This window comes from Scyliorhinus canicula, chromosome 8 (assembly GCF_902713615.1).
Source record: "Scyliorhinus canicula chromosome 8, sScyCan1.1, whole genome shotgun sequence".
NCBI classification, from domain to species: domain Eukaryota; kingdom Metazoa; phylum Chordata; class Chondrichthyes; order Carcharhiniformes; family Scyliorhinidae; genus Scyliorhinus; species Scyliorhinus canicula.
The window spans coordinates 185047794-185073536 of NC_052153.1; the positions used below are offsets into that span (position 1 = coordinate 185047794).

The window sequence follows — 25743 nt, forward strand, 5'->3', positions numbered from 1 at the left end:
TCAGAGGCTGAATGCCCTTGACTGTTGACTGGAAGGGAACATTCCTGCCTGGTGATTGTTTCGCAATGTCCGTTCATCCGTTGTCGCCCCATCTGCATGGTCTCGCCATGCTTCGGGATATCCTTTCCTGGATGCGCGACAACGCAGAATCGCAGAGCAGAAAATTATAGCCAAGTTCCGCAAACGAGTGCAGCCTCAACAGGGACCTTGGATTTATGTCGCACTACATTCACCCCCCATAAACTGTCCTGTTGAAACAAACCTATTTGACTTTAACCTGGTGTTGTAAGACTTGTTACTGTGCTCACCCCAGTTCAATGCCGGCATCTCCACATCATGGTTTCCCTGTTAATATCTTGAATACCTCAATCTGATCATCCTTTAACCTTCTAAATTCTAGCAAAAGCAGGCCTGATTCGTGTAATCTCTCCTCATAATTTAATTCCCGTAGTCTATGTATCATTTTAATGACTCTATGTTGCCAAAGTAGTCTCCAAGGCTAAAGTATCCACGGTAGCATAGTGGTTAGCACTATGACTTCACAGCACCAGGGTCTCGGGTTCAAATCCCAGCTTGGGTCACTGTCTGTTCGGAGTCTGCACGTTCTCCCAGTGTCTGCATGGGTTTCTCCGGGTGCTCCGGTTTCTCCCACAGGTCCCGAAAGACATGCTATTAGGTAATTTGGACAATCTGAATTCTCCCTCTGTGTACCCGAACAAGCACCGGAATGTGGAGACTAATTTTTCACAGTAACTTCATTGCTGTGTTAATGTAAGCCTACATGTGACAGTAAAGATAATTAAAATATCCTTGCCCAGCACTGCTCACAACACCTCCAAATGAGCATTTGAGGTCCCCCCTCCCATATTATAAAAAATTGATTGAGGTCTTGAGGTTTTTTTGATATATAAATTAGATAATATAATTAAATAAACACAATTTTTTAGTTTTTTTGTTTTAACTTACGGTAAAATTGTGACTGGTGTTGAGCAACAATCCTCTCACAATATCAACAAGCACACACGCATGTCATGTTCAATGTTCATCCTGACTCAGTGTTTACTCATTAATGTGATATAGATTTAGATTCATTGTCACATGTACCGAGGTACAGTGATAAGGATTGTTCTGCGTACAGTCCAGGCAGAATGTTCCATACATAAAAAACAATACATATGATAAATATACAATATAAATATAGAGTACCCAATTATTTTTTTCCCAATTAAGGGGCAATTTAGTGTGGCCAACCCACCTAACCTGCACATCTTTGGATTGTGGGGGCGAAACCCACGCAGGCATGGGAAAATGTGCAAATTCCACACAGACAGTGACTCAGGGCCGGGATCGAATCTGGATTCTCAGCATGGTGAGGCAGCAGTGCTAACCACTGCGCCACCGTGTCACCTGTACGTGTTGTTGGATCTAACGACTGAAAAATATTAAAATACTGTGAGCAGTTTAGTTTTATTATTCAGCTTTGTAAATAAATTGCTGGTTTATGATAAAGGTGCGAGACGTCATGCAGGTCACTTGACTGGTCTGGTGTTGGCTGCCAATCAGCAAGTGTTGAGTGATCCGAAGGCAGTGATGCTAAGATAAGTCGTGGATATCGGTGATGGCCACCATCAGCCCACGTACCCATGTTTAAGACTTCAATGCTGCATCGTCAAATGTAGCAGCCAAATTACCCATGAACATCTAATAAAATGAATGACTGATTTTATAGGTGCTGGCTAGTGGAATTTTGGCTAGGAATCTGAACGAAAAGGATCAGGGATTTCGAAGAGTTTTAGGAAATCATTTGTGCCTTTGCAATCAGAGGTTAGTGCCTCAATTTAATGATTCATCTGACAGATAGCTTTAACAATGCAGCAGACCCCCCACTGCATTTGTTTTGGTGATTGAAAACCCACGTTCTTGCCAGACCATGGTGCTTCCTTCTAGTCTTCCTTCATGGCTTGTCAATTGTACACTGGATATCTGTATTGTTAACCTTCCTTTCTCCCTCTTGCAAACATCTGTATGCTGTTTGGTGTTGTGGTGAACAGAATCAGATATTTGCAGTTTTAACACACAGACAGCATATTCACCCCGCGAATTGTGTACACTTCTGGGACATGCAGCAGGGTAGCATGGTGGTTAGCATAAATGCTTCACAGCTCCAGGGTCCCAGGTTCGATTCCCGGCTGGGTCACTGTCTGTGTGGAGTCTGCACGTCCTCCCCCTGTGTGCGTGGGTTTCCTCCGGGTGCTCCGGTTTCCTCCCACAGTCCAAAGATGTGCGGGTTAGGTGGATTGGCCCTGCTAAATTGCCCGTAGTGTCCTAATTAAAGTAAGGTTAAGGGGGGGTTGTTGGGTTACGGATATAGGGTGGATACGTGGGTTTGAGTAGGGTGATCATGGCTCGGCACAACATTGAGGGCCGAAGGGCCTGTTCTGTGCTGTACTGTTCTATGTTCTATGTTCTATTATATAAAAGGGGGAACACTCCGGCATTGGAGGAAGCAGACAATATAACATTTAAATAATTTCAAATCAGCCATTGGGCTAAAATACAGAACTATGATTTAACATCATGCGGAGAATAGTAAACAGGTGAAATAGCCTACCCAAAGAGATAATGGGAGGGGATAATGCGAGAATTTTTTTTTCAACAGGGTGAAGGATATAATATTGAGAGGGATACTGAATCAGATGTAAAATAGGCTGTCTCCTTACAAACCAGCCTGTTGAATGGAAATGATAATTTTCAGTTCAATTTCAGGCAGGAACTGGAAGCAGGACTTCTGCTTTTGCAATCACCTGCCATCAATTTTAATGTATTCTTTCATATTTGAAAAAAAAAATCACACTGGTCTGCCCTAAAGTGTGGTGGATGTAGATTAAATCATAATGTTCAAATGGAAAATGGATATACAATGAAAGGGAAATAATTGCAAGGATTTGTGCAAAAAGCTGAGATCAATTGGAGAGGTCGTTCAAAGAGTCAGCACCAGATAAATGAGTCAAATGCCCCCCTTCTGTGCGCCATCATTCAATGACTGGCCTGATATAGTATTTTCTCCTAACTTATTTGCTATGGTGTGTATTAAGCCAGTTTTTTAAAAAACTCACATGCACACTCTTCCTGTCTGTATCACTTCACTTCTTGTTAGATTTGTGTCACACTTTCTGACAGCTGCTTCCCCAATTAAATCTATTCCAACATTTGATGCCGGATCTGCGACATTCTTACACTGCAATTACACCAACTGGCCAGTGGGTGCCTTTATTTTCTTAGTACCTGAGGAAGGAGCTGCGCTCCGAAAGCTCGTGTTTGAAACAAACCTGTTGGACTTTAACCTGGTGTTGGAAGACTTCTTACTGTGCTCACCCCAGTCCAATGCCGGCATCTCCACATCATGGTTATTTTCTTAGCCCGTGAACAACCGATGGATAAATTTGTTCGTGGAACAGAACTTTGAGCGGAGCTACCAGACTTGCATCGATTTTCTGGAGCAGACAGCACTCTGGGCCGCTGCACAGGTTTCTTGATTGATATCAGGGCCATGCGACAATGCTATCAATCAGAATAAATCTGTGCAGCACCACGTGACCACCACCCCCACCCCCCCCCCCCCCCTCATTCCTTCTGCAACAAAAAATTCAGAGTCGGTTCTCATTTTATTTATTTCTCACCAATTTGCCATGGTTTTAACTGTTTTGATAATTTTATGAAAGAGTCTCCTGGGTTCTTACTTTAATTTTGAAATACAAATCACTTTTATGATTTTCTATTTCTGTCTACTTGACAAAGAGCCACCCGGACTCTAAATGTTAGCTCCGTTCTCTCTCCAGATGCTGTCAGACCTGCTGAGATTGACCAGCATTTTAATTTTTTGCTTCAGATTCCGCAGCAATTTGCTTTTATCCTCATATAACCTGTGCGCAATTAAACAAAATAGAGGATTTCAGGGTGTTTCTCGGCACCTGCAGCGCTGAGAATGACCCCGCTATTAAACGGGACTTGTTTTTTTTGGGGCCTCTCACCCTACCTCGTAAGGGCAAGGCACCCCTGGGCCCCATCCCCAGGACGGGCAACCAGGTAGGGCCTCCGATCACCTGGGGGGCTCCCACCCTCCAATCTCCCCCATGTTCCGTTACATCAGTTCTAAACGGCACCAAGGCGGGATCTCCCAGGCGCGAGAGTTCGATCCTGGGTCCTGGGACACTCCGCCATAGACATACTTAAATGTAGCTAACTGCTACATTTAAGTGAAGCTAACCCCAATTCCAGTGCATCTGCCATATAATATAACTTTACCAACCACAATAACCTGAGCCACTCAGAGAAATTCCAGTTTAGGTAGTCTCATTTCCCCTCCCCAGGGCAACTCTGTTTCACAGATCTCAAGCAGATTTATTCTCTGCCACATCCAGCGTGCAACCCTTGGTTAATTTTACAAGATCTTACCAATTAAAACACTTTATACATTTGTAATTTTAATGTTACAACAATGGCTTATCAAAGACCTGAAGCTCTGCTAGTCAGAAATTAGAGTCAGAAAACAGGGTGTGGATTCAGAGAAGAGCTCAGGGCAGAGAATACAACAGAACAAAACTTGCATTAGAAGTAAAAAATTGACAGAGTTAACAATTCAGTCCAAAACAGATTGAAAGAGTTTTGAGCAAGGGACATGAGAGGAGAATAAATCAAAGGTGGAAGGAAGATATCCTTTCTGCCATCCACTCTCCTACTTTGCATTTCCTTAGCCCTTAATCCCACAATAATTCTCCAAGCTTCGAAGCCTAAAACACCTGCCGCCCCATCTCCATGCTCCTCCTCCACACACTAGTCTGTATCCCTCACCCTACAACCATCCTCTACCTTCCCAATCCAATATTCATCCTGACTCCGATCCAGGTTTTCCAATTGGCACTTTTAAACAAAGTTTCCATTCTGCTTATAACAGAAAATCCAAACCAGAATTTTACATCACGCCCTTTTAGGCTTCCTTTCTATTACGGCTTATTCACAAATTCCAACATCCAGCCACCGACTTCTAGTTATTTCAACTCGCGCTTCACAGGCTGTAGTAAAATCTCGCAAATCTTAAAGTCACTTCAAATATCTTTCTGGCATCTTCTTAGCTCGGTCTGTCTTTTTATAGAATCATAGAAATTACAGCACAGAAGGACGCCATTCAGCCCATCGAGTCTGCACCTGCCATTTTACTGAGCAGTTCTCTGTTCCAGTACGTTTACCTCAGACTACTTGAAAACTTCTCTTCATTTCTCTAGTTTCCTCAACTAGCTGCTCTTCGGATCACTGCACTTGTTTTTTTAGCCACTACTCCAGAAGAGAATCGGGGGTTTTGGGGAGAATGGGGATGAGAAAAATATCATAGAATATCATAGAAAATATCATAGAAATTCGGCCCATCAAGTCTGCACCGGCCCCTGGAAAGAGCACCCTACTTAAGTCCACACCTCCACCCTATCCCCGTAACCCAGTAATCCCACCCAACCTTTTTGGACACTAAGGGCAATTTAGCATGACCAATCCACCTAACCTGCACATCTTTGGACTGTGGGAGAAATGAAATGAAATGAATGAATGAAAATTGCTTATTGTCACAAGTAGGCTTCAAATTAAGTTACTGTGAAAAGCCCCTAGTCGCCACATTCCGGCGCCTGTTCGGGGAGGCCGGGACGGGAATTGAACCGTGCTGCTGGCCTGCCTTGATCTGCTTTCAAAGCCCCGGAGGAAACCCAGTGAAGCAACAGTGATAACCACTGTGCTCCCGTGCCACCCTTCCCGGTTTGGGCCTTATATACTCACCAGTGCCAATAACCTCCCCTCTCGAGCCCCCGACACTATCACGTATTTGCCCCCCGGGCCTCCACCATCTTCTCCAATTGAAATCTCAACCCTTCTGTCCACCAATACCGCTACCACCCAAGCCCTGCTCTCGAGCCCCGAGTGGAAAACCTGACTCGCCGATCCCTTCCTCAGCCTCACCTGATCCTTCACCCTCAGATGGTTCTCCTGTAACATCACCGCATCAGCCTTTAAGCTCTTTAAGTGCATAAAAACACTCAATCTCTTCACCAGCCTCGTAATCCCCTCACGATTCACGTCACTATTCTGACCTTTGTTACCATTAAACCCCCCCACCAGAATCCCCCTATCCATTTCCTCTTGAAAACATTTCTCCCAGTATTGATCTCATCCCCCCTCCTTCCACACCTCCCAGGTCCATCGAAACCTGTTAGACCAAGTTCCAATGACCACGGCCCCGACCCCCACCACACTCCCACTCACTAGCCAACCTTCACTTGCTAATCTGAAGGCCCTGCCCAGTCCCCCTCCTCCCAATCCCCTCCCCCATGACCCAGTCCCTGAAAACAAAGGCAAACAAACAACGCCAGTGTAAAAACCGCACCCCGAAAAACCGGCATAACCCCAAAGCCCAATATAATTGCAACCAACTATGACAAAGATAAGCTACATTCAACCAGCCAAAAGCCCTGCTGTTCCCCCCACAAATACAGAACAAAACACCAACCCAAAACAAGATATCGAGGATAAGCACAGTCCCCAACCCCTCAATCCAAGTCCCAATCCCAGTCCCACCCCTCATTTTAGTTCCAATCCTTCGGTCTCACAGACGCCTCTGCAGCCTCCACCGCCTCGAAGTAGAAGTCTCTCGAATTGTAGGTGACTCGTAGCTTTGTCGAGTAGACCATGCCAAACTTCACGCTGTTATTATAAAGTGCTGCCTTCACCGTCCAAAGGCCGACTCCCTTCTCGCCGTCATGTCCTGGTATGTTCAAATACCAACTCCTTCCCACTTCACCTCATGCCTTTTCTTCGCCCAACTCAGGACCTTCACCTTGACATGAAACTTGTGAAAGCAAATTATAACTGTCCTCGGTAGCTTGTTTGCTTTCAGTTTGGGCCTGAGCAATCGATGAGCCCTGTCCAGCTCATATCAGGAGGGCTCTTGCCCTTCTCCCAACAACTCTGCCAGCATCTTCGCGAAGTACTCAGTCAGCATGCCCCCACCGGAAGTCCAGCTGTATTCACAAATTGAACACAGTGACTCAGGTCAGTTTTAAGTTCCTTTTGCAGAATACAGGCTCAATGTTGGCGTCTCTATCTCTGAGCCAAAAGCTCTAGGTTCAAGTCCAGGACATGATGGCTGCGGAAGGTGCATTGAAAAAATGGCAAAACAGAGATTATCAGCCTGTAAATTCTTTCAATGCGCCTTTCAGGCGGTAAGAATGGAAGAGTTTTCTGATCAGCCATACTACAGAAGCCAACGGCAAACCAGTGCAGCACTTTGTCGAGCATAATCATGGGCCAATCCAATTGAAGTCCATGGTACCCAATGCCCTCTTTGGACATTGAAAGTGCCCTCAGATAGGGTACCTGAAGAACGAGGAGGAGTATGCAGGCTAATTCAGAAGTTACCTCCTGTACACAATAGCACACAAAAGCATTTACTGGAGAGCATTGTCAGGATAATTTTAAAAGCTAAAATACGTACCCCACCTTGTTGTTGATTATTATACGGCAAACAATTACGTTTCTGTGAATATAGGTGACAACAGCATGCATTTCAACAGCACTTTTAACTTAGGAAACAGAATCTGACACCATGCCATGTTAATGAGATACGCTATGATAATCCAAATAACGCATGTACGAGTAAAATTTTCGCCAGAATCAAACAGCAGATCCATTGAAACAATATATTGCCTGCACTTCAAGCAGTTTGAAGAGCATTTTGAGGATTCCAAATAAATAAAGGTTTATTTGAACAATGCCCTCAAGAGTTGACGAAAATGCAGTCACCCCTTTATTCCAAGTAAGGCAAACATTAACTTTTATATGACTTTGGTTTGTCCCTAGAAAATACAGAAATACTTTAGAAAGATTTGCAGATGAGAAAGTGCGTCGACGCACTCCATTTCAATTCAAGATAATGGGAGTAAGGGTATGCATGTGAAACAGGGCTTGCCCAAGGCTAGTCATAAATAACTGCTCCCTCATGCTTTCCAACCTTTTAAAAGGATAGCAAAGCATGGAAGCATTATGAGTAAAAGTCCATTTAACCTACAACGCACATTGCGAGGGATAAAAGTCCTTCATCAACCCTTTAATCTGTAAAGTCACAGTCATAGGCAAACAAACAATTACAAGTATTTGGTTTTGTGCAGGCACCTTTAAAAAAGCACTCTGTGTTATTGAAATAAATGGGGAGTGGCATCTCATGATTCTTGTATGCTGAAGCTGCAATCGGCCAATCAGCACTTGGCACATGGGAAAATAGGTCATTTGATATCTTTGAAAAATATTCTGTCTTTTAAGTGCCAGTACAAGTTTCAAATAATGAACGTATCAATTGTTACTTCAAAAGAAGCATTATAAACTGCACAGAGCAACAATGTATTTCTTGTACAACATACTGCTACTGTACACAAATTCAGATGCTAAGTAAATTGCAAAGAAAACAACATTTGGTTCGACTGACAGACGTACCTATTGTGTCATTATGCTAACATTCATCACTCCCCAGAGGAAGTTTCTGAAAAATAAACTAATGCCATTTTTGCATAATTTTGCGCCAAATCAAATCAACCATTATAAAAGAGAAGTGCAGAAAACACCAAAAAACAATTCTTGGCCATCAGTCTGTCCATGAAAAATAATAAAACCAGGCACCTATTTCTTCCCCATTGTTAACAATGAACTACACAGTACACTACATGTCAACAAATTAGATCAATCAAACAAGAAATCTCAATCTTCCAGTGCTAACCACATTTATCATAATGTTGTACAGCTTCTCCAAAAGAGAGTGGAGTGCGGCATGTACAGTTTGAATACTTGAACTCCTAATTTATGTTAATTATCAAACAGAAAATGCTTTCCATGAACTGCTACAGAGCCAGATATGCATTAAAAAAAACAAGACGCCAAGATCCGAACTTGCTTCACTTCTTGAGGCGTACATACCTATTTTAAATCACCACACACTGCAAACAAGGCCTGCGTCATTTTTACCAGAGCAGTCCCAAATTAACCCTGCACAAATCCGCAATATCAGCTAAGAACGCTGCTGCTTATGCGGCATTAACAAAAGAATTAACAGAGAGAAAAGCTGCGCTACTCGGGCAGGCCCACCTTATGCTACAAATGCGATTCGAGTTCTTAACCTCTGGACTGAAACCAAGCTTCACTGGTGTGAGGGAGGTGGGGGGGGGGGGGGGGGGGGGGGGGGGAGAGAAAGGCTGAGCTACAGTGCGGAGATTAACATGTAACACTCAATTTCTTTGTGAAACCATTTTAGTCCAGTACTTAAAATGCCTGGCATTGAATACAATTTAAAGCAGCACATTAAATAAAATGAAGAGGGTAATGGACCTTTATAAATATCCTTGTAAATATACAAGTCATGGTGAAATTTCCTATCTAACATATTACATTTCATCGAGAGGTTTTGTTCAAGGAAGAAATGTTGAGGAACTAAAGCGGCATCTGTCGGTGTCAGCTACAGCACAGATGGTGTCACTAACTGACCAGCGTGATCTGCGAGGACTAAACCATTCATGCAAACAAAAATAAGAATACCTAGAAATAGGAAGGCAAAGAAATGTGAAAATGATTCCAAATGCAGTGTAAAATAGCACAGCCATCAAAATGGATCAGCAAAACAGAAATAATCTTCAAGTCTGACGCTTCAATAAAAAATAGGGCATCACGTACATACTCTACCTGTCAAGTGCACTTTCCCACATTTACAAAAGGCTAATGATAAACAGCCTAGGAAATAGACTTACCCCTTTTCTGCATCTCTTGCAAAGGAATACAGTTTCTACCACCACCATCATAAGGTAGGTAAGGATCAGAAGGCATATCCATACGATATCAATAAAGGGACAAGTACGCTGCACTGAAAATCTGTCACATTATCCTCTGGAGCAGCAGAGCTGCCATGTTTGCTCAGGAAATCACTTGTGTGTGCATGCAGCCTTGTACAGGAGCTTGAGTCCTGTGATAGGCTATGTAAGCAACAGGAAACTGACATAAGCAACAGGAAATTGCTCCTCGCCAGTTGCTACTGGATACCAGTTCACAGAAGCTTAACAGCCGAATAAATGCATCATCAGCCAATGTTTTTTGAAGGTGACAGGTCTAATTTTGGCAGATTACCTTTTCCTAAATTTAGGAACGGAAAGAATATTCGACTGACAAAGACTAAAGCAATTACCAAATGCACAGTAAAATTTTGTCGAGCTCACATTTTCATTATGAGTCCTTACTTATTTAAACTTACTGAACAGAGAAAATGTGAGTGAGGGAAAAACTAGAAAAAGGAAATAAACAAGAAAAAGAGTTAAGGACGGGTTGGAGGAAAAAAAGAAGGAAAGGCATTACATGTAAATAAAAAAATTTTAAATAAATTTAGAGTACCCAATTATTTATTTTTTCCCAATTAAGGGGCAGTTTAGCGTGCCCAATTCACCTACCCTGCACATCATTTCCTATCGTGGGGATTAAACCCACGCTGACACGGGGAGAATGTGCAAACTCACACGGACAGTGACCCGGGGCAGGATCGAACTGGGGTCCTCGGCGCTGTGAGGCAGCAGTGCTAACCACTTTCCCACTGTTTCGCATACTTCAGTATCACAGAATTGTTACGGCACCACCCATCGTGTCTGCACTCGCTCTCCAAACGAGCATCATGACTCAGTGCCATTCCCCTGCCCTCTCCTTGTTTCCTTTATACATTGTTTCTGTTCTAACAGAAAACAGTATGCTGAAGTGCTTCGCAGCCAAGGATCACAAATTACCTTGGATTGTGGTGAATAAATCAACATTTGAAACCTTGAAAAATCCTTCCAAAAAATGGAGGGTGGCTTATATGCCGAGTAAACGAATGTGAGCTGCCAGGTGTTGGTGTAGGTGGTCACCATTTTGAAACATGATTTAAAAAAAACACAACTGCTAATTCAAGTTAAAAATCAATGTGATGCATTTTATTGAATTAATTCTGCAAGGATACTTTGAACCACATTCATGAGTTTGACGCAAAGTGTTCATGAAGTTCATTCTGAGTCACTTTGGCTCTGGCATCATCATAGGGCAGCACGGTAGCATTGTGCTTAGCACAATTACTTCACAGCTCCAGGGTCCCACGTTCGATTCCTACTTGGGTTACTGTCTGTGCGGAGTCTGCACATCCTCCAGGTGCGGGTTTCCTCCAGGTGCTCCGGTTTCCTCCCACAGTCCAAAGATGTGCAGGATAGGTGGATTGGCCATGATAAATTGCCCTTAATGTCCAAAATTGCCCTTAGTGTTGGGTGGGGTTACTGGGTTATGGGATAGGGTGGAGGTGTTGACCTTGGGTAGGGTGCTCTTTCCAAGAGCCGGTGCAGACTCGATGGGCCGAATGGCCTCCTACTGCACTGTAAATTCTATGAGCATCTTGCAAAATCAGATTTAGAGCTTTCAATTTCAGAATCGTCCTTCCACAACAAATCATTTTCCTCTTCAGCCACTGAAATGGATTTTCCACACTTTTTGAATGATGTGATGACAATTTATGCATGAATATGAAACCACACAAAACATCAAAAGGGGCTGCTCACCCTGCAGGGAATTTGGTCTTAGACCCATAGAAAGGGAATGGTGCAGAAAGAGGCCATTCTACCCATCATGTCTTCCCTCACCAAAAAAGAGATGAAAAGTGTAAAGTCCCAGGCGAGCAAAGACAGTTTAGAAAAGCACAATAATTACTTCCCTATTCGACCTCCCTCCACCTCCCCGAAGAGTCTCCTGCGCCGTCGCACATTTGGGCCGAGGTATTTTTCCTTGAGATTAAGAGTATAGCTCTGCCCCTTCATCTAGGGAGATCATACCCAGGTGAGGCGACTGGGTACCTGATGGTGCAGGCCCCGTAACCATGGGCCGGGTTAGGAAGGGGAAAAATTCTTCACCGCCTTCGCCCGGCTGTCTCTCCGGTGTCCGCTGCATTGGCCCCAGAGGGCTGTATCTGACCCAAGAGAGACGTTTTTTGGCCGAACACCTGAGTGGTTCCATCATGCTGGGTTTGGTTCCGCCCGATCTGTTGGACTTCTGTTTGCTGGGTTTCTATGTCAGACTTGGGTTCCAATGGGTAGGTCCTCCTCACAAGAGGTCAACGGCAGCTGTGCCGGAAGATGAGAAACCACTGGCTGTGGGGAGCTCTAGAAGGCGTTTGAGGGCCTACTGGGCACGGCTGCGGAGGTGGTCCACATGTCTATTCAACTCCTTTCCCTGTACATACATCCGAGTACGGGAGAGGTCCTGATCACTTCACCACTATCCCCGGGATCCATAACGCACCAGTGGTGAAATTTCTGATACAGACCATGTCGCCCATGGAAAATTCCCTGACAGGCCTGGGTTAACTCGTATCAGAGAGGTCCTGTCGATTGCAGACTTTTCCCCAATATTCCCCAGCGTAAGGCTTGACCGCATGCCCAGCTGACGGCCAATTACTGCTCAAAGGGTGCGATTCCAGTAGTGGCGTGCAGCGTGGTGCGGTATTGAATAAGAATCGAGCCAGACGGGTCTCTGGAGAACTGGAGGTCTGCTTCCTCATCCCTAACTTAAAAGACTGTAGTGGGGGGGGTTGGTGAAAATGGGGAAAATTCTGTACAAACTTTAAAATTGTGTGGTGGGGAGTATTTTTCCCGGATTGTTTATGCTTCGTGACCGTTTGAATAAGTTTGGAATAAAATACTTTTTTAAAACTTATTGCAGATATATAGAACGATGTTCATGCAAATACAAAACCTTCACAAAAAGGATTGAATTGGTTTTAAACTAGTAAATAAACCCTCATGTCCCGGCCATTCTATTATTTTGTACGGCCCACTCTACAATACATAACATTCTCTACCTACCAGTTTAGAAATACCAAATAATAGTGTATAAAGCATCAAGGCAAACCTTCATAGTACACAGCCAAATACATACAATGCTAATATTTGTACAGAGCCCTCATTGTAAACAACTGTCACCAACCATCAACAGCTGCAATATCTGCAAACATAATAAAAGTGCAACAAAGGCCGAGAGAAGAAGCAACTTCAATGCAGATCGGGGTGAGAGTACACCAGAAGCTGTATAACATGAAGTTTATGATGCCCAAACCTTTATTCCTAATAGAACAGAGAACATACAGTGCAGGAGGCCATTCGGCCCATCAAGTCTGCACCAACCCACTTAAGCCCTCACTTCCACCCTATCCCTGTAACCCAATAACCCCTCCTAACCTTTTTTGGTCACAAGGAGCAATTTATCATGGCCAATCCACCTAACCTGCACATCTTTGGACTGTGGGAGGAAACCGGAGCACCCGGAGGAAACTCACGCAGACACGGGGAGAACGTGCAGACTCCGCACAGACAGTGACCCAGCAGGGAATCGAACCTGGGACCCTGGCGCTGTGAAGCCACAGTGCTAATCACTTCTGCTACCGTGCTACCCAAATCTGCTTGAATAAGCAACTGAGCTCAGTCAACGATAGATTTCTACAGTAAAGAATAATAATAACCTTTATTGTCACAAGTAGGCTTTCATTCACACTGCAATGAAGTTACTGTGAAAAGCCCCTAGTCGCCACATTCCGGCATCTGCTAGGGTACACAGACGGAGAATTCAGAATGTCCAAATTACATTCAGCACATCTTTCAGGACTTGTGCGAGGAAACTGGAGCACCCGAAGGAAACCCATGCAGACACGGGGAGAACATGCAGACTCCACATAGACAGTGACCCAAGCCGGGAATCGAAGCTGGGACCCTGGAGCTCTGAAGCAACAGTGCTACCCACTGAGCTACCATACTGGATCTGTTCACTTCCGATTCATCACCCAACCCCCAAGGTTAAAAAGTCTGTCCAAAGAAACTCTGCAAACAATAGTGATGGTTTTAACTAAAGTAAACCCTCTGTACTTTTCACATGAAAATGACACACGATGCATCCAGATAACAGTTGGTACTGGTGAAGAAAACAAGAAGTTTTTTAAAAAACTTTCGTCCTCAGTATGTGTGTGTCATTAACAAGGGCAATTTTTGCCCTTTCCCAGAGATTCAACTGAGTGATTTGCTAAGTCGCTTCAGAATCAATCATGAGTCATTTGGAGGTTTTCTTCCTTATTGGATGGGAGTGAACCAGTTTGCATTTATAACCAAACAGGTAATACAACACCTTCATGGTCATGTTTACTTACGATGTTGAGATGCCGGCGTTGGACTGGGGTGAGCACAGTAAGAAGTCTCACGCCACCAGGTTAAAGTCCAACATGTTTGTTTCAAACACTAGCTTTCGGAGCACTGCTCCTTCCTCAGTGGACCTGAGGAAGGAGCAGTGCTCCGAAAGCTAGTGTTTGAAGCAAACATGTTGGACTTTAACCTGGTGTTGTAAGACTTCTTAATCTTGACTTACGCAAGTTTCTTTTAGTTCCAGATGCTTTCCAAAATGGAATTCAAATTTTCAAACAATGAAACTGGGATTTGAATTCACATTCCCAGGATTAATCATGTCCTTTGTCTTAGCCGCATGCCACACTGTTTATTATGCTCATTTTCTTCTATCACATGTACTGTATTGTACTGCTCTCTAGTTCTGTGTGTCATGCCTCCCAAGTCTGAAATTTAGGAACTCTCAATCATCCACAAATTCCCATTACCTACTATTCATTAAAACAGATTTTTAAAGTCCTATTCAAAATAGACCCACGGGTTTCAATTTCATTTTTTTATTGCTGCAGTGATTCGGAAAACTTAACATCTTCAAAAGGCGGCACGGTGGCGCAGTGGTTAGCACTGCTGTCTCACAACACCGAGGACCCGGTTTTGATCCCGGCCCTGGTGTCCGTGTGGAGTTTGAACATTCTCCCCGTGTCTGCGTGGGTTTCACCCCCACAACACAAAGATGTGCAGGTTAGGTAGATGGGCCAAAAAAATTGAGTACTGTGGCACTAACAATTGTACACAAAGACTCGAGTGAAGTACAAGAGCGGCTTTATTACAGCGAGATGCTATTCCTCCGGCGGCAGCTGTAGAATGGCAGCTCAGAGAAACTTACGAATATTTATACAGCTCCCTGTGAGCGGAGCTAGCCGGCAGGGGCTTACAGGAGAAACCTGTAATACAGGTACAGCCATACATCCCCCTACTGCAAGCACACATATATACAGTGGTTGGATCACCACAAGTACTCTAAATTAATTTTTATTTAAAACATCTTCAGAAGTACTGGTTCCATTAGAGGTAATGGGCTACATATTTGGAAGTTCTCCATTCTCTTTGTTGGAAGTTAAATCAGAATTCAACAGCAAACTGCATTTATATATATATATATATATATAGTATATAGTGCCTCAGATAGCATCATAAAGTCCTAGGTGTTGACAACATGAAAACAGGCCCTTCAGCCCAACAAGTCCATGACGCCTAGTTTTTTAACCACTAAGCTAGTCTCAATTGCCCGCATTTGGCCCATATCCGTCTATACCCAGCTTTCCTATATAACTGTCTAAATGCTTTTAAAAGGCAAAATTGTACCGGCTTCTGTCACTGCATCTGGCAGCTCATTCCAGACACTCGCCACCCTCTGTGAAATAATTGCTCCTCTGGATCCTTTTGTATCTCTCCCCTCTCACCTTAAACCTATGGCTCTCTAGGTACAGACCCCTCTACCTTTGGGAAAAGATGGTGACTATCTACCTTATCTATGCTCCTCGTTATTTTATAGACCTCGATAAGTTCACCCCTAAGTCTCCTACGCTTCAGGGAAAAAAGGCCCAGTTTATCCATCCTCTCCTTATAACTCAGACCATCAGGTTCCAGTAGCAGCCCAGTAAATCTTTTCTGCACTCTTTCTAAGTTAATAATATCCTATCTATAATAGGGTGACCAGAACTGTACACAGTATCCAAGTGTGGCCTGACTAACATCCCAACTCCTGTATTCATGTTCTGACCATTGAAACCAAGCATGCTGAATGTCTTCTTCGCCACCCTGTCCACCCGTGACTTCGCTTTCAAGGAGCTATGAACCTGTACTCCTAGATCTCTTTGTTCTATAACTCTCCCCAACTCCCTACCATTTTGAGTAGGTCCCGCCCTGTTTCAATCTACCAAAATGCATCACCTCACATTTATCTAAATTAAACTCCATCTGCCATTCATCGGCCCACTAGCCCAACTGATCAAGATCCCGTTGCAATCCTGGATAACCTTCTTCATTGTCGACTATGCCACAAATCTTGGTGTCATCTCCAAACTTACTACCATGCCTCCTAAATTCTCTTCCAAATCATTAATATAACAAATAACAATGGACCCAGCACTGATCCCTGAGGCACACCACTGGTCAGGCTTTCAGTTTGAAAAACAACCCTCTACAACCATTCTTTGTCTTCTGTCGTCAAGCCAATTTTGGATCCAATTGGCTACCTCACCCTGGATCCCGTAAGATTTAACTTTATGCAACAACCTACCATGTGGTACCTTATCAAAGGTCTTGCTAAAGTCCTTGTAGACAATATCGATTGAACTGCCCTCATCTACCTTCTTGGTTACCTCTTCAAAAAACTCAATCAAATTCGTGAGACATGGTTTTCCACTCACATAGCCATGCTGACTGTCCCGGAGAATACCTTTGAACAAATTACCCACTACAGATGTTAGACTCACTGGTCCGCAGTTCCCAGGCTTTTCCCTGCGGCCTTTCTTGAACAAAGGCACAACATTTGCTACCCAGCAATCTTCAGGCACCTCACCTGTGGCTGTCAATGATTCAAATATCTCTGCTCGGGGACCTGAACTTTTCTCCCTAGCCTCCCACGACGTCCTTGGATGCATTTTGTTTGGATGGATTTGTTTATTATCACGTGTACCGAGGTACAGTGAAACGTATTCTTCTGCGTGCAGCTCAAACAGATCATTTAATACAGGAAAATAAAATACGTCATCAGGTCCTGGGGATTTATCCACCTTGATGTGCTTTAAAACTTCCAGCACCTCCTTCTCTGTAATATGTACACGCCTACGGCACTGGCCCCGCACCTGCAGGAAATGTTCACAGACTCGCTAGCTAGGGGCACACTGCCACCCACGCTAGCATAGGCCTCAATCTCGCTGATCCCTAAGAAAGACAGAGACCCAACGGAATGTGGGTCATACAGACCCATCCCACTGCTGAATGCAAACACCAAAATACTGGCCACAATCCTAGCCAAAAGACTAGAAGATTGTGTATCTGAGGTGGTCACTGAGGACCAGACGGGCTTTGTCAAAGGTAGACAGCCTACCTCGAACATCAGACGCCTGCTGAACGTGATAATGACCCCCTCCGGGAGAGAACACCAGAGGTGATCGTCTCCCTAGATGCAGAAAAGGCCTTTGACAGAGTCGAATGGAAATACCTCAAAGGTACTGGAGCGGTTCGGGCTTGGAACAGGGTTCACCTCCTGGGTAAAGCTCCTGTACAACGCTCCCATGGCGAGCATACGGACCAACAATACCAACTCCCGATACTTCCAGCTGCACAGAAGCACCAGACAAGGATGCCCACTGTCCCCGCTGCTGTTCGCTCTCGCGATTGAACCTCTAGCAATCGCGCTCAGAGCAGCAAAAAGCTGGAGGGGGATCCGAAGGGGAGGCAGAGAGCACAAAGTCTCAACTCTATGCAGATGACCTGCTCCTCTACATTTCGGACCCACAGAGCAGCATGGACGGAATCATCGCGCTCCTGAAAGAGTTTGGCGCCTTCTCGGGCTACAAACTCAACATGAGCAAGAGCGAGATCTTCCCAGTACACCCGCAAAGGAGGGGGGGGGGGGGGGGGGGGGGGGGGGGGGGGGGGGGGGGCAGCACTATCGGGACTGCCGTTTAAACAAACACAACATAAATTCCGCTACCTGGGGATCCAAATAGCCCATGACTGGAAAGGGATCCACAAATGGAACCTCACTAGTCTGACGGAGGAAGTAAAAAAGGACCTGCAAAGATGGACACACTCCCACTCTCCCTCACGGGGAGAGTCCAGACGATCAAAATGAACGTACTGCCCAGGTACCTCTTCCTACTTAGATCCATTCGGATCTACATCCTCAAGGCCTTTTTCAAAGCGCTGGACAAACTAACCATGGCGTTCGTATGGGGGGGGGGGGGGGGGGGGGGGGGGGGGGGGGGGGGAGAAATGCTAGGATCCCAAAGAAGGTCTTACAAAAAACAAAATCCAGGGAGAGGCTAGCCCTCCCAAACCTACAATTCTACCACTGGGCGGCGACGGCCAAGCGAATAAGGGGATGGATCAAGGAGCCAGAAGCCGAGTGGGTGCGTGCGGAGGAGGCCTCCTGCATGGGGACCTCCCTCCGGGCGCTCGCCACGACAGCACTCCCATCCCCACCCAAAAAACACTCCAGCAGCCCAGTGGTGACAGCCACCCTCCAATCCTGGAACCAACTGCGGCAGCAATTTGGCCTGACCAAAATGTCGGACAAAGCTCCCACCTGCAACAACCATAGATTCACACCAGCACTGACTGACGCCACCTTCAAAAGGTGGGGGCAGGACGGAGGGACACTGACAGTCAGGGACCTATACACGGATGGCAGGATCGCAATACTGGACGAACTGACAAGAGAAATCCCAGCTAGCCAGGGGGAACGAGCTAAGATATCTACAGCTCAAAAACTTCCTAAAAAGGAGACAAGGACGTACAACCGCCACGACAGACACTACTGGAAGAACTACCGGACGCAAGCAAACTAGACAAAGGAACCTGGAGTGACATGTATGACCGACTGATAGAAAGGGCCGACACCGTACTGGATGCAAGAAGAAAGAAATGGGAGGAAGACCTGGGGATTGAGATAGGGTGGGGACTCTGGAGCGAAGCACTGCATAGGGTCAACTCCACCACCACATGTGCAAGGCTCAGCCTGACGCAGCTAAAAGTGGTACATAGAGCCCACTTAACAAGAACCCGTATGAGAAGGTTCTTCCCGGAGGTGGAGGATAGATGTGAACGGTGCCAAGGAGGCCTGGCCAACCATGCCCACATGTTCTGGTCTTGCCCCAGACTTGCAGGATACTGGACAGCCTTCTTCGAGGCTATGTCCAAAGTGATGGGGGTGAGGGTGGAGCCATGCCCGATAGTGGCGGTCTTCGGGGTTTCGGACCAGCCAGATCTATTCCTGGGGAGGAGGGCGGACGCCCTTGCCTTTGCCTCCCTGATCGCCCGCCGTAAAATCCTGTTTGGCTGGCGGTCAGCAGCACCACCCAAAGCTGCAGACTGGCTGTCCGACCTCTCGGAATCTCTCCAAATGGAGAAAATCAAATTCGCCATCCGAGAGTCAAACGACGGCTTCCACAGAACGTGGGAGCCATTCACGTGATTGTTCCAGGACCTGTATGTGGCCAATGAACAAGAGGAAGAACAGCCAGGTAGCCAAGAATCAGGGGTAAGTAGCCAAAGCATGAAAGGGAGAGATAGACCGGGGGGGGGGGGGGGGGGGGGGCTAAACCTAAGAGGAAAGAAAGGCGAACCACGGGAGGGTGGGGGGGGGGGGGGGCAGACGAAGAGGGAAGAGATCGGGAACAAGAGAGGAGAACCAGGGAGGTGGGGGGAGGCAGGGAAATGAGAGCCGGAAGGAAGGCACAGGATACAATAACGAACATGGCATCTCCAGGAATAGGGAACGAGATATATATATATATATATATATATATATATATAGGCAGCACGGTAGCATTGTGGATAGCACAATCGCTTCACAGCTCCAGGGTCCCAGGTTCGATTCCGGCCTGGGTCACTGTCTGTGCGGATTCTGCACATCCTCCTCGTGTGTGCGTGGGTTTCCTCCGGGTGCTCCGGTTTCCTCCCACAGTCCAAAGATGTGCAGGTTAGGTGGATTGGCCATGGTAAATTGCCCTTAGTGTCCAAAATTGCCCTTAGTGTTGGGTGGATTATTGGGATAGGGTGGAGTTGTTGACCTTGGGTAGGATGCTCTTTCCAAGAGCCAGTGCAGACTCGATGGGCTGAATGGCCTCCTTCTGCACTGTAAATTCTATGATACGTTTCTTATCCTGTGTACGTAACGGTAAATATACTTTGTTCAAAAACCCAATAAAAAACATTTATTTTTTAAAATATGTACACACCTCAAGATATCACTATTTATTTCCCCAAGTTCCCTAACATTCGTGCCTTTCTCAACAGTAAATACCAATGAGAAATATTAATTTAGGATCTCACCCAACAGCCTCCCCGAACAGGCGCCAGAATGTGGCGACTAGGGGCTTTTCACAGTAACTTAATTGAAGCCGACTCGTGACAATAAGCAATTTTCATTTCACATAGATGACCTTGTAGATCCTTAGGATGCCCTACTCTCTCTGGGCAGTACGGAAGCACAGAGGTTAACACAGTTGCTTCACAGCTCCAGGGTCCCATGGTTCAATTCCCAGCTTGGGTCACTGTCTGTGCGGAGTCTGCACGTTTTCCACGTCTGCGTGGATTTCCTCCGGGTGCTATGGTTTCCTCCCACAGTCCAAGGGCGTGATTCTCCGCAACTATGATGGGTGGGAGAATAGCGGGCCGCGCCGTTATTTCCCGCAATGCCGGTCCGACGCGCTCCCGCTATTCACCCTACTGGCCAAATGGCCGTGGTCGGCATACCCGCGGAAATCCATGGAGAGTCACCCGACGGAGGCACAATGGCGACTCTCCAGCACCCCCACTATTCTCCGTGTCACGATGTCGCCAATCACACCTGCTTATAAAAGTCGCCAGCCAGTCGTGCTGGCTGACGAGGAGTTAGCAGGTTAGCGGGCCGTCGCCGCAAACTGGGTAAGGCATCCAAGACAACGCTGCGGCCAGTGGGGGGGGGGGGGGGGAGAGGAAGGGGGGGGGAGGGGGGGGGACAGAGGGGGGGGGGAGAGGGACAGAGGGGGGGGGGAGAGGGACAGAGGGGGGGGGCGAGGGACAGAGGGGGGGGAGAGGGACAGAGGGGGGAGGGAGAGGGACAGAGGGGGGGGGAGAGGGACAGAGGGGGGGGGGAGAGGGACAGAGGGGGGGGGAGAGGGACAGAGGGGGGGGGGGAGAGGGACAGGGGGGGGAGAGAGGGACAGAGGGGGGGAGGGAGAGGGACAGAGGGGGGGGAGGGAGAGGCAGAGGGAGAGGGATGTGGGAGAGGAATGTGGGGGAGGGGGAGGGGGAGGAGAGGGGGAGGGGGAGGGGGAGGGAGAGGGGGAGGGAGAGGGGGAGGGAGAGGGAGGGGGGAGGGAGGGGGGAGGGAGGGGGGAGGGTGAGGGGGAGGGAGAGGGGGAGGGAGAGGGGGAGGGAGAGGGGGAGGGGGAGGGGGAGGGGAGGAGAGGGGAGGGAGAGGGGGAGGGAGAGGGGGAGGGAGAGGGGGAGGGAGAGGGGGAGGGAGAGGGGGAGGGAGAGGGGGAGGGAGAGGGGGAGGGAGAGGGGGAGGGAGAGGGGGAGGGAGAGGGGAGGGAGAGGGGGAGGGAGAGGGGGAGGGAGGGGGGGAGGGGGAGGGAGAGGGGGAGGGAGAGGGGAGGGAGAGGGAGAGGGGAGGGAGAGGGGGAGGGAGAGGGGGAGAGGGGGGGGAGAGGGGGAGGGAGAGGGGGAGGGAGGGGGGAGGGGAGGGAGGGGGGAGGGGAGGGAGGGGAGGGAGGGGGGAGGGGAGGGAGGGGGGAGGGGAGGGAGGGGAGGGAGGGGGGAGGGGAGGGAGGGGGGAGGGAGGGGGGAGGGAGAGGGGGAGGGAGAGGGGGAGGGAGAGGGGGAGGGAGAGGGGGAGGGAGAGGGGGAGGGAGAGGGGGAGGGAGAGGGGGAGGGAGAGGGGGAGGGAGAGGGGGAGGGAGAGGGAGGGAGAGGGGGGAGAGGGAGGGAGAGGGGGGAGAGGGAGGGAGAGGGAGAGGGGGAGGGGGAGGGGAGGGAGAGGGGGAGGGGGAGGGGGAGGGAGAGGGGGAGGGGGAGGGGGAGGGGGAGGGAGAGGGGGAGGGGGAGGGGGAGGGAGAGGGAGAGGGGGAGGGGGAGGGAGAGGGGGAGGGGGAGGGAGAGGGAGAGGGGGAGGGGGAGGGAGGAGGGAGAGGGGGAGGGGGAGGGCGAGGGGGAGGGGGAGGGCGAGGGGGAGGGGGAGGGGGAGGGCGAGGGGGAGGGGGAGGGGGAGGAGAGGGGGAGGGAGAGGGGGAGGGAGAGGGGGAGGGAGAGGGGGAGGGAGAGGGGGAGGGAGAGGGGGAGGGAGAGGGGGAGGGAGAGGGGGAGGGAGAGGGGGAGGGAGAGGGGGAGGGAGAGGGGAGGGAGAGGGGGAGGGAGAGGGAGAGGGAGAGGGAGAGGGAGAGGGAGAGGGGGAGGGGGAGGGGGAGGGGGAGGGGAGGGAGGGGGAGGGGAGGGAGGGGGAGGGGAGGGAGGGGGAGGGGAGGGAGGGGGAGGGGAGGGAGGGGGAGGGGAGGGAGGGGGAGGGGAGGGAGGGGGAGAGGGGGAGGGAGAGGGAGAGGGAGAGGGAGAGGGGGAGGGAGAGGGGGAGGGGAGGGAGGGGGAGGGGAGGGAGGGGGGAGGGAGAGGGGGAGGGAGAGGGGAGAGGGGGAGGGAGAGGGGGAGGGAGGGGGGAGGGGAGGGAGGGGGGAGGGGAGAGGGGGAGGGGGAGGGGGAGGGGGAGGGGGAGGGGGAGGGGAGGGGGAGGGGGAGGGGGATGGGAGGGGGAGGGGGATGGGAGGGGGATGTGGGAGGGGGATGTGGGAGGGGGATGTGGGAGGGGGATGTGGGAGGGGATGGGAGGGGATGTGGGAGGGGGATGTGGGAGGGGGATGTGGGAGGGGATGTGGGAGGGGGATGTGGGAGGGGGATGTGGGAGGGGGATGTGGGAGGGGGATGTGGGAGGGGGATGTGGGAGGGGGATGTGGGAGGGGGATGTGGGAGGGGGATGTGGGAGGGGGATGTGGGAGGGGGATGTGGGGGAGGGGGATGTGGGAGGGGGATGTGGGAGGGGGATGTGGGAGGGGGATGTGGAGGGGGATGTGGGAGGGGGGTGGGAGGGGGATGTGGGAGGGGGATGGGGGGGGGATGTGGGGGGGGTGTGGGGGGGGGGTGGGGGGGGGGATGTGGGAGGGGGATGTGGGAGGGGGATGTGGGGGGGGTGTGGGAGGGGATGTGGGAGTGGGGTGTGGGAGGGGGTGTGGGAGGGGGATGTGGGAGTGGGGTGTGGGAGTGGGGTGTGGGAGGGGGATGTGGGAGGGGGGTGTGGGAGGGGGATGTGGGAGGGGGGTGTGGGGGGGGGTGTGGGAGGGGGGTGTGGGAGGGGGTGTGGGAGGGGGATGTGGGAGGGGGATGTGGGAGGGGGATGTGGGAGGGGGGTGTGGGGTGGGGGGTGGGGGGGGATGTGGGGGAGGGGGATGTGGGGGGGATGTGGGGGGAGTGGGAGGGGATGTGGGGAGGGGGATGTGGGAGGGGGATGTGGGAGGGGGATGTGGGAGGGGGATGTGGGAGGGGATGTGGGAGGGGGGTGTGGGAGGGGGATTGTGGGTAGGGGGACTGTGGGTAGGGGGGATGTGGGAGGGGGACTGCTGGGAGGGGATGTGGGAGGGGGATGTGGGAAGGGGGATGTGGGAGCGGGGTGTGGGAGCGGGGATGTGGGAGCGGGGTGTGGGAGGGGGATGTGGAGGGGGATGTGGGAGGGGGATGTGGGGAGGGGGATGTGGAGGACGGGCTGTGGAGGGGATGTGGGAGGGGGATGTGGGAGGGGGATTGTGGAGGGGGGATGGGGAGGGGGATGTGGGGAGGGGGATGTGGGAGGGGATGTGGGAGGGGAGGTGGAGGGGGATGTGGGAGGGGGATGTGGGAGGGGATGTGGGAGGGGGATGTGGTGAGGGGGATGTGGGAGGGGATGTGGGAGTGGGGTGTGGGAGGGGGATGTGGGAGGGGGGTGTGGGAGGGGGATGTGGGAGGGGGATGTGGGAGCGGGGTGTGGGAGGGGATGTGGGAGTGGGGTGTGGGAGCGGGGTGTGGGAGCGGGGTGTGGGAATGGGGTGTGGGAGGGGGGTGTGGGAGGGGGGTGTGGGAGCGGGATGTGGGAGGGGATGTGGGAGCGGGGTGTGGGAGGGGGATGTGGGAGGGGGGTGTGGGAGGGGGATGTGGGAGGGGGATGTGGGAGGGGGGTGTGGGAGGGGGATGTGGGAGGGGGATGTGGGAGCGGGATGTGGGAGGGGGTGTGGGAGTGGGGTGTGGGAGGGGATGTGGGAGGGGATGTGGGAGGGGGATAGCGGGGAGTGGGGTGTGGGAGGGGGATGTGGGAGGGGGATGTGGGAGGGGGATGTGGGAGGGGGATGTGGGAGGGGGATGTGGGAGGGGGATGTGGGAGAGGGAGAGGGAGAAGGACAAGTGGGGGGAGAGGGACGAGGGACGAGGGACGGGGGCGGGGGACGGGGGGCGGGGACGGGGGGCGGGGACGGGGGGCGGGGACGGGGGGGGGGGACGGGGGGGGGGGGGACGAGGGGGGGGGGACGAGGGGGGGGGACGAGGGGGGGGGACGAGGGGGGGGGACGAGGGGGGGGGACGAGGGGGGGGGACGAGGGGGGGGGACGAGGGGGGGGACGAGGGGGGGGGACGAGGGGGGGGACGAGGGGGGGGACGAGGGGGGGGGACGAGGGGGGGGGACGAGGGGGGGGGACGAGGGGGGGGACGAGGGGGGGGGACGAGGGGGGGGGACGAGGGGGAGGGACGGGGGGGAGGGGCGAGGGGGGGGGACGAGGGGGAGGGACGAGGGGGAGGGACGAGGGGGAGGGACGAGGGGGGAGGGACGAGGGGAGGGACGAGGGGGAGGGACGAGGGGGAGGGACGAGGGGGAGGGACGAGGGGGAGGGACGAGGGGGAGGGACGAGGGGGAGGGACGAGGGGGAGGGACGAGGGGGAGGGACGAGGGGGAGGGACGAGGGGGGGGACGAGGGGGGGGACGAGGGGGGGGGACGAGGGGGGGGGGACGAGGGGGGGGGACGAGGGGGGGGGACGAGGGGGGGGGACGGGGGGGAGGGACGAGGGAGAGGGACGAGGGGAGGGACGAGGGGGAGGGACGAGGGGGAGGGACGAGGGGGAGGGACGAGGGGGAGGGACGAGGGGGAGGGACGAGGGGGAGGGACGAGGGGGAGGGACGAGGGGGAGGGACGAGGGGGAGGGACGAGGGGGAGGGACGAGGGGGAGGGACGAGGGGGAGGGACGAGGGGAGGGACGAGGGGGAGGGACGAGGGGGAGGGACGAGGGGGAGGGACGAGGGGGAGGGACGAGGGGGAGGGACGAGGGGGAGGGACGAGGGGGAGGGACGAGGGGGAGGGACGAGGGGGAGGGACGAGGGGGAGGGACGAGGGGGAGGGACGAGGGGGAGGGACGAGGGGGAGGGACGAGGGGGAGGGACGAGGGGGAGGGACGAGGGGGAGGGACGAGGGGGAGGGACGAGGGGGAGGGACGAGGGGGAGGGACGAGGGGGAGGGACGAGGGGGAGGGACGAGGGGGAGGTGGGGGGGAAGAGGGAGAGGGGGGAAGGAGAAACAATCATTTGATACAAAGACTCTTTCACCCTTATTATTTTCACCCCTCTCCTCCCTTCTATTTGTCTGTCTTGTACGTATGTGTAGAGGGTGGGGGCAAGACAAAGTGGGGATTAGGAATTAGATAATAGTTAACCAGTTAT

General features: G+C 51.0%; 1 protein-coding gene across 10 annotated transcripts in view; it reads right to left on the reverse strand.

The window, feature by feature from the left end:
• Positions 1-25743, reverse strand: part of clcn3 (chloride channel 3) — a 206171-nt gene that overhangs the window by 124359 nt on the left and 56069 nt on the right. The window contains exon 1 of one of the 10 annotated variants that reach the window (XM_038805813.1): positions 9831-10025. The exons of 6 other annotated variants lie outside the window; for them this stretch is intronic. Coding sequence is in view for 2 of the 4 variants with exons in the window: in XM_038805809.1 (XP_038661737.1) it covers positions 9831-9912 (82 nt within the window). In the remaining 2 variants the exon portion in view is untranslated. Of the gene's footprint in view, positions 1-9006; positions 9032-9830; positions 10050-25743 lie in introns of those variants that run through there. 3 more of the 10 variants (XM_038805809.1, XM_038805811.1, XM_038805812.1) reach the window with 3 other exon arrangements.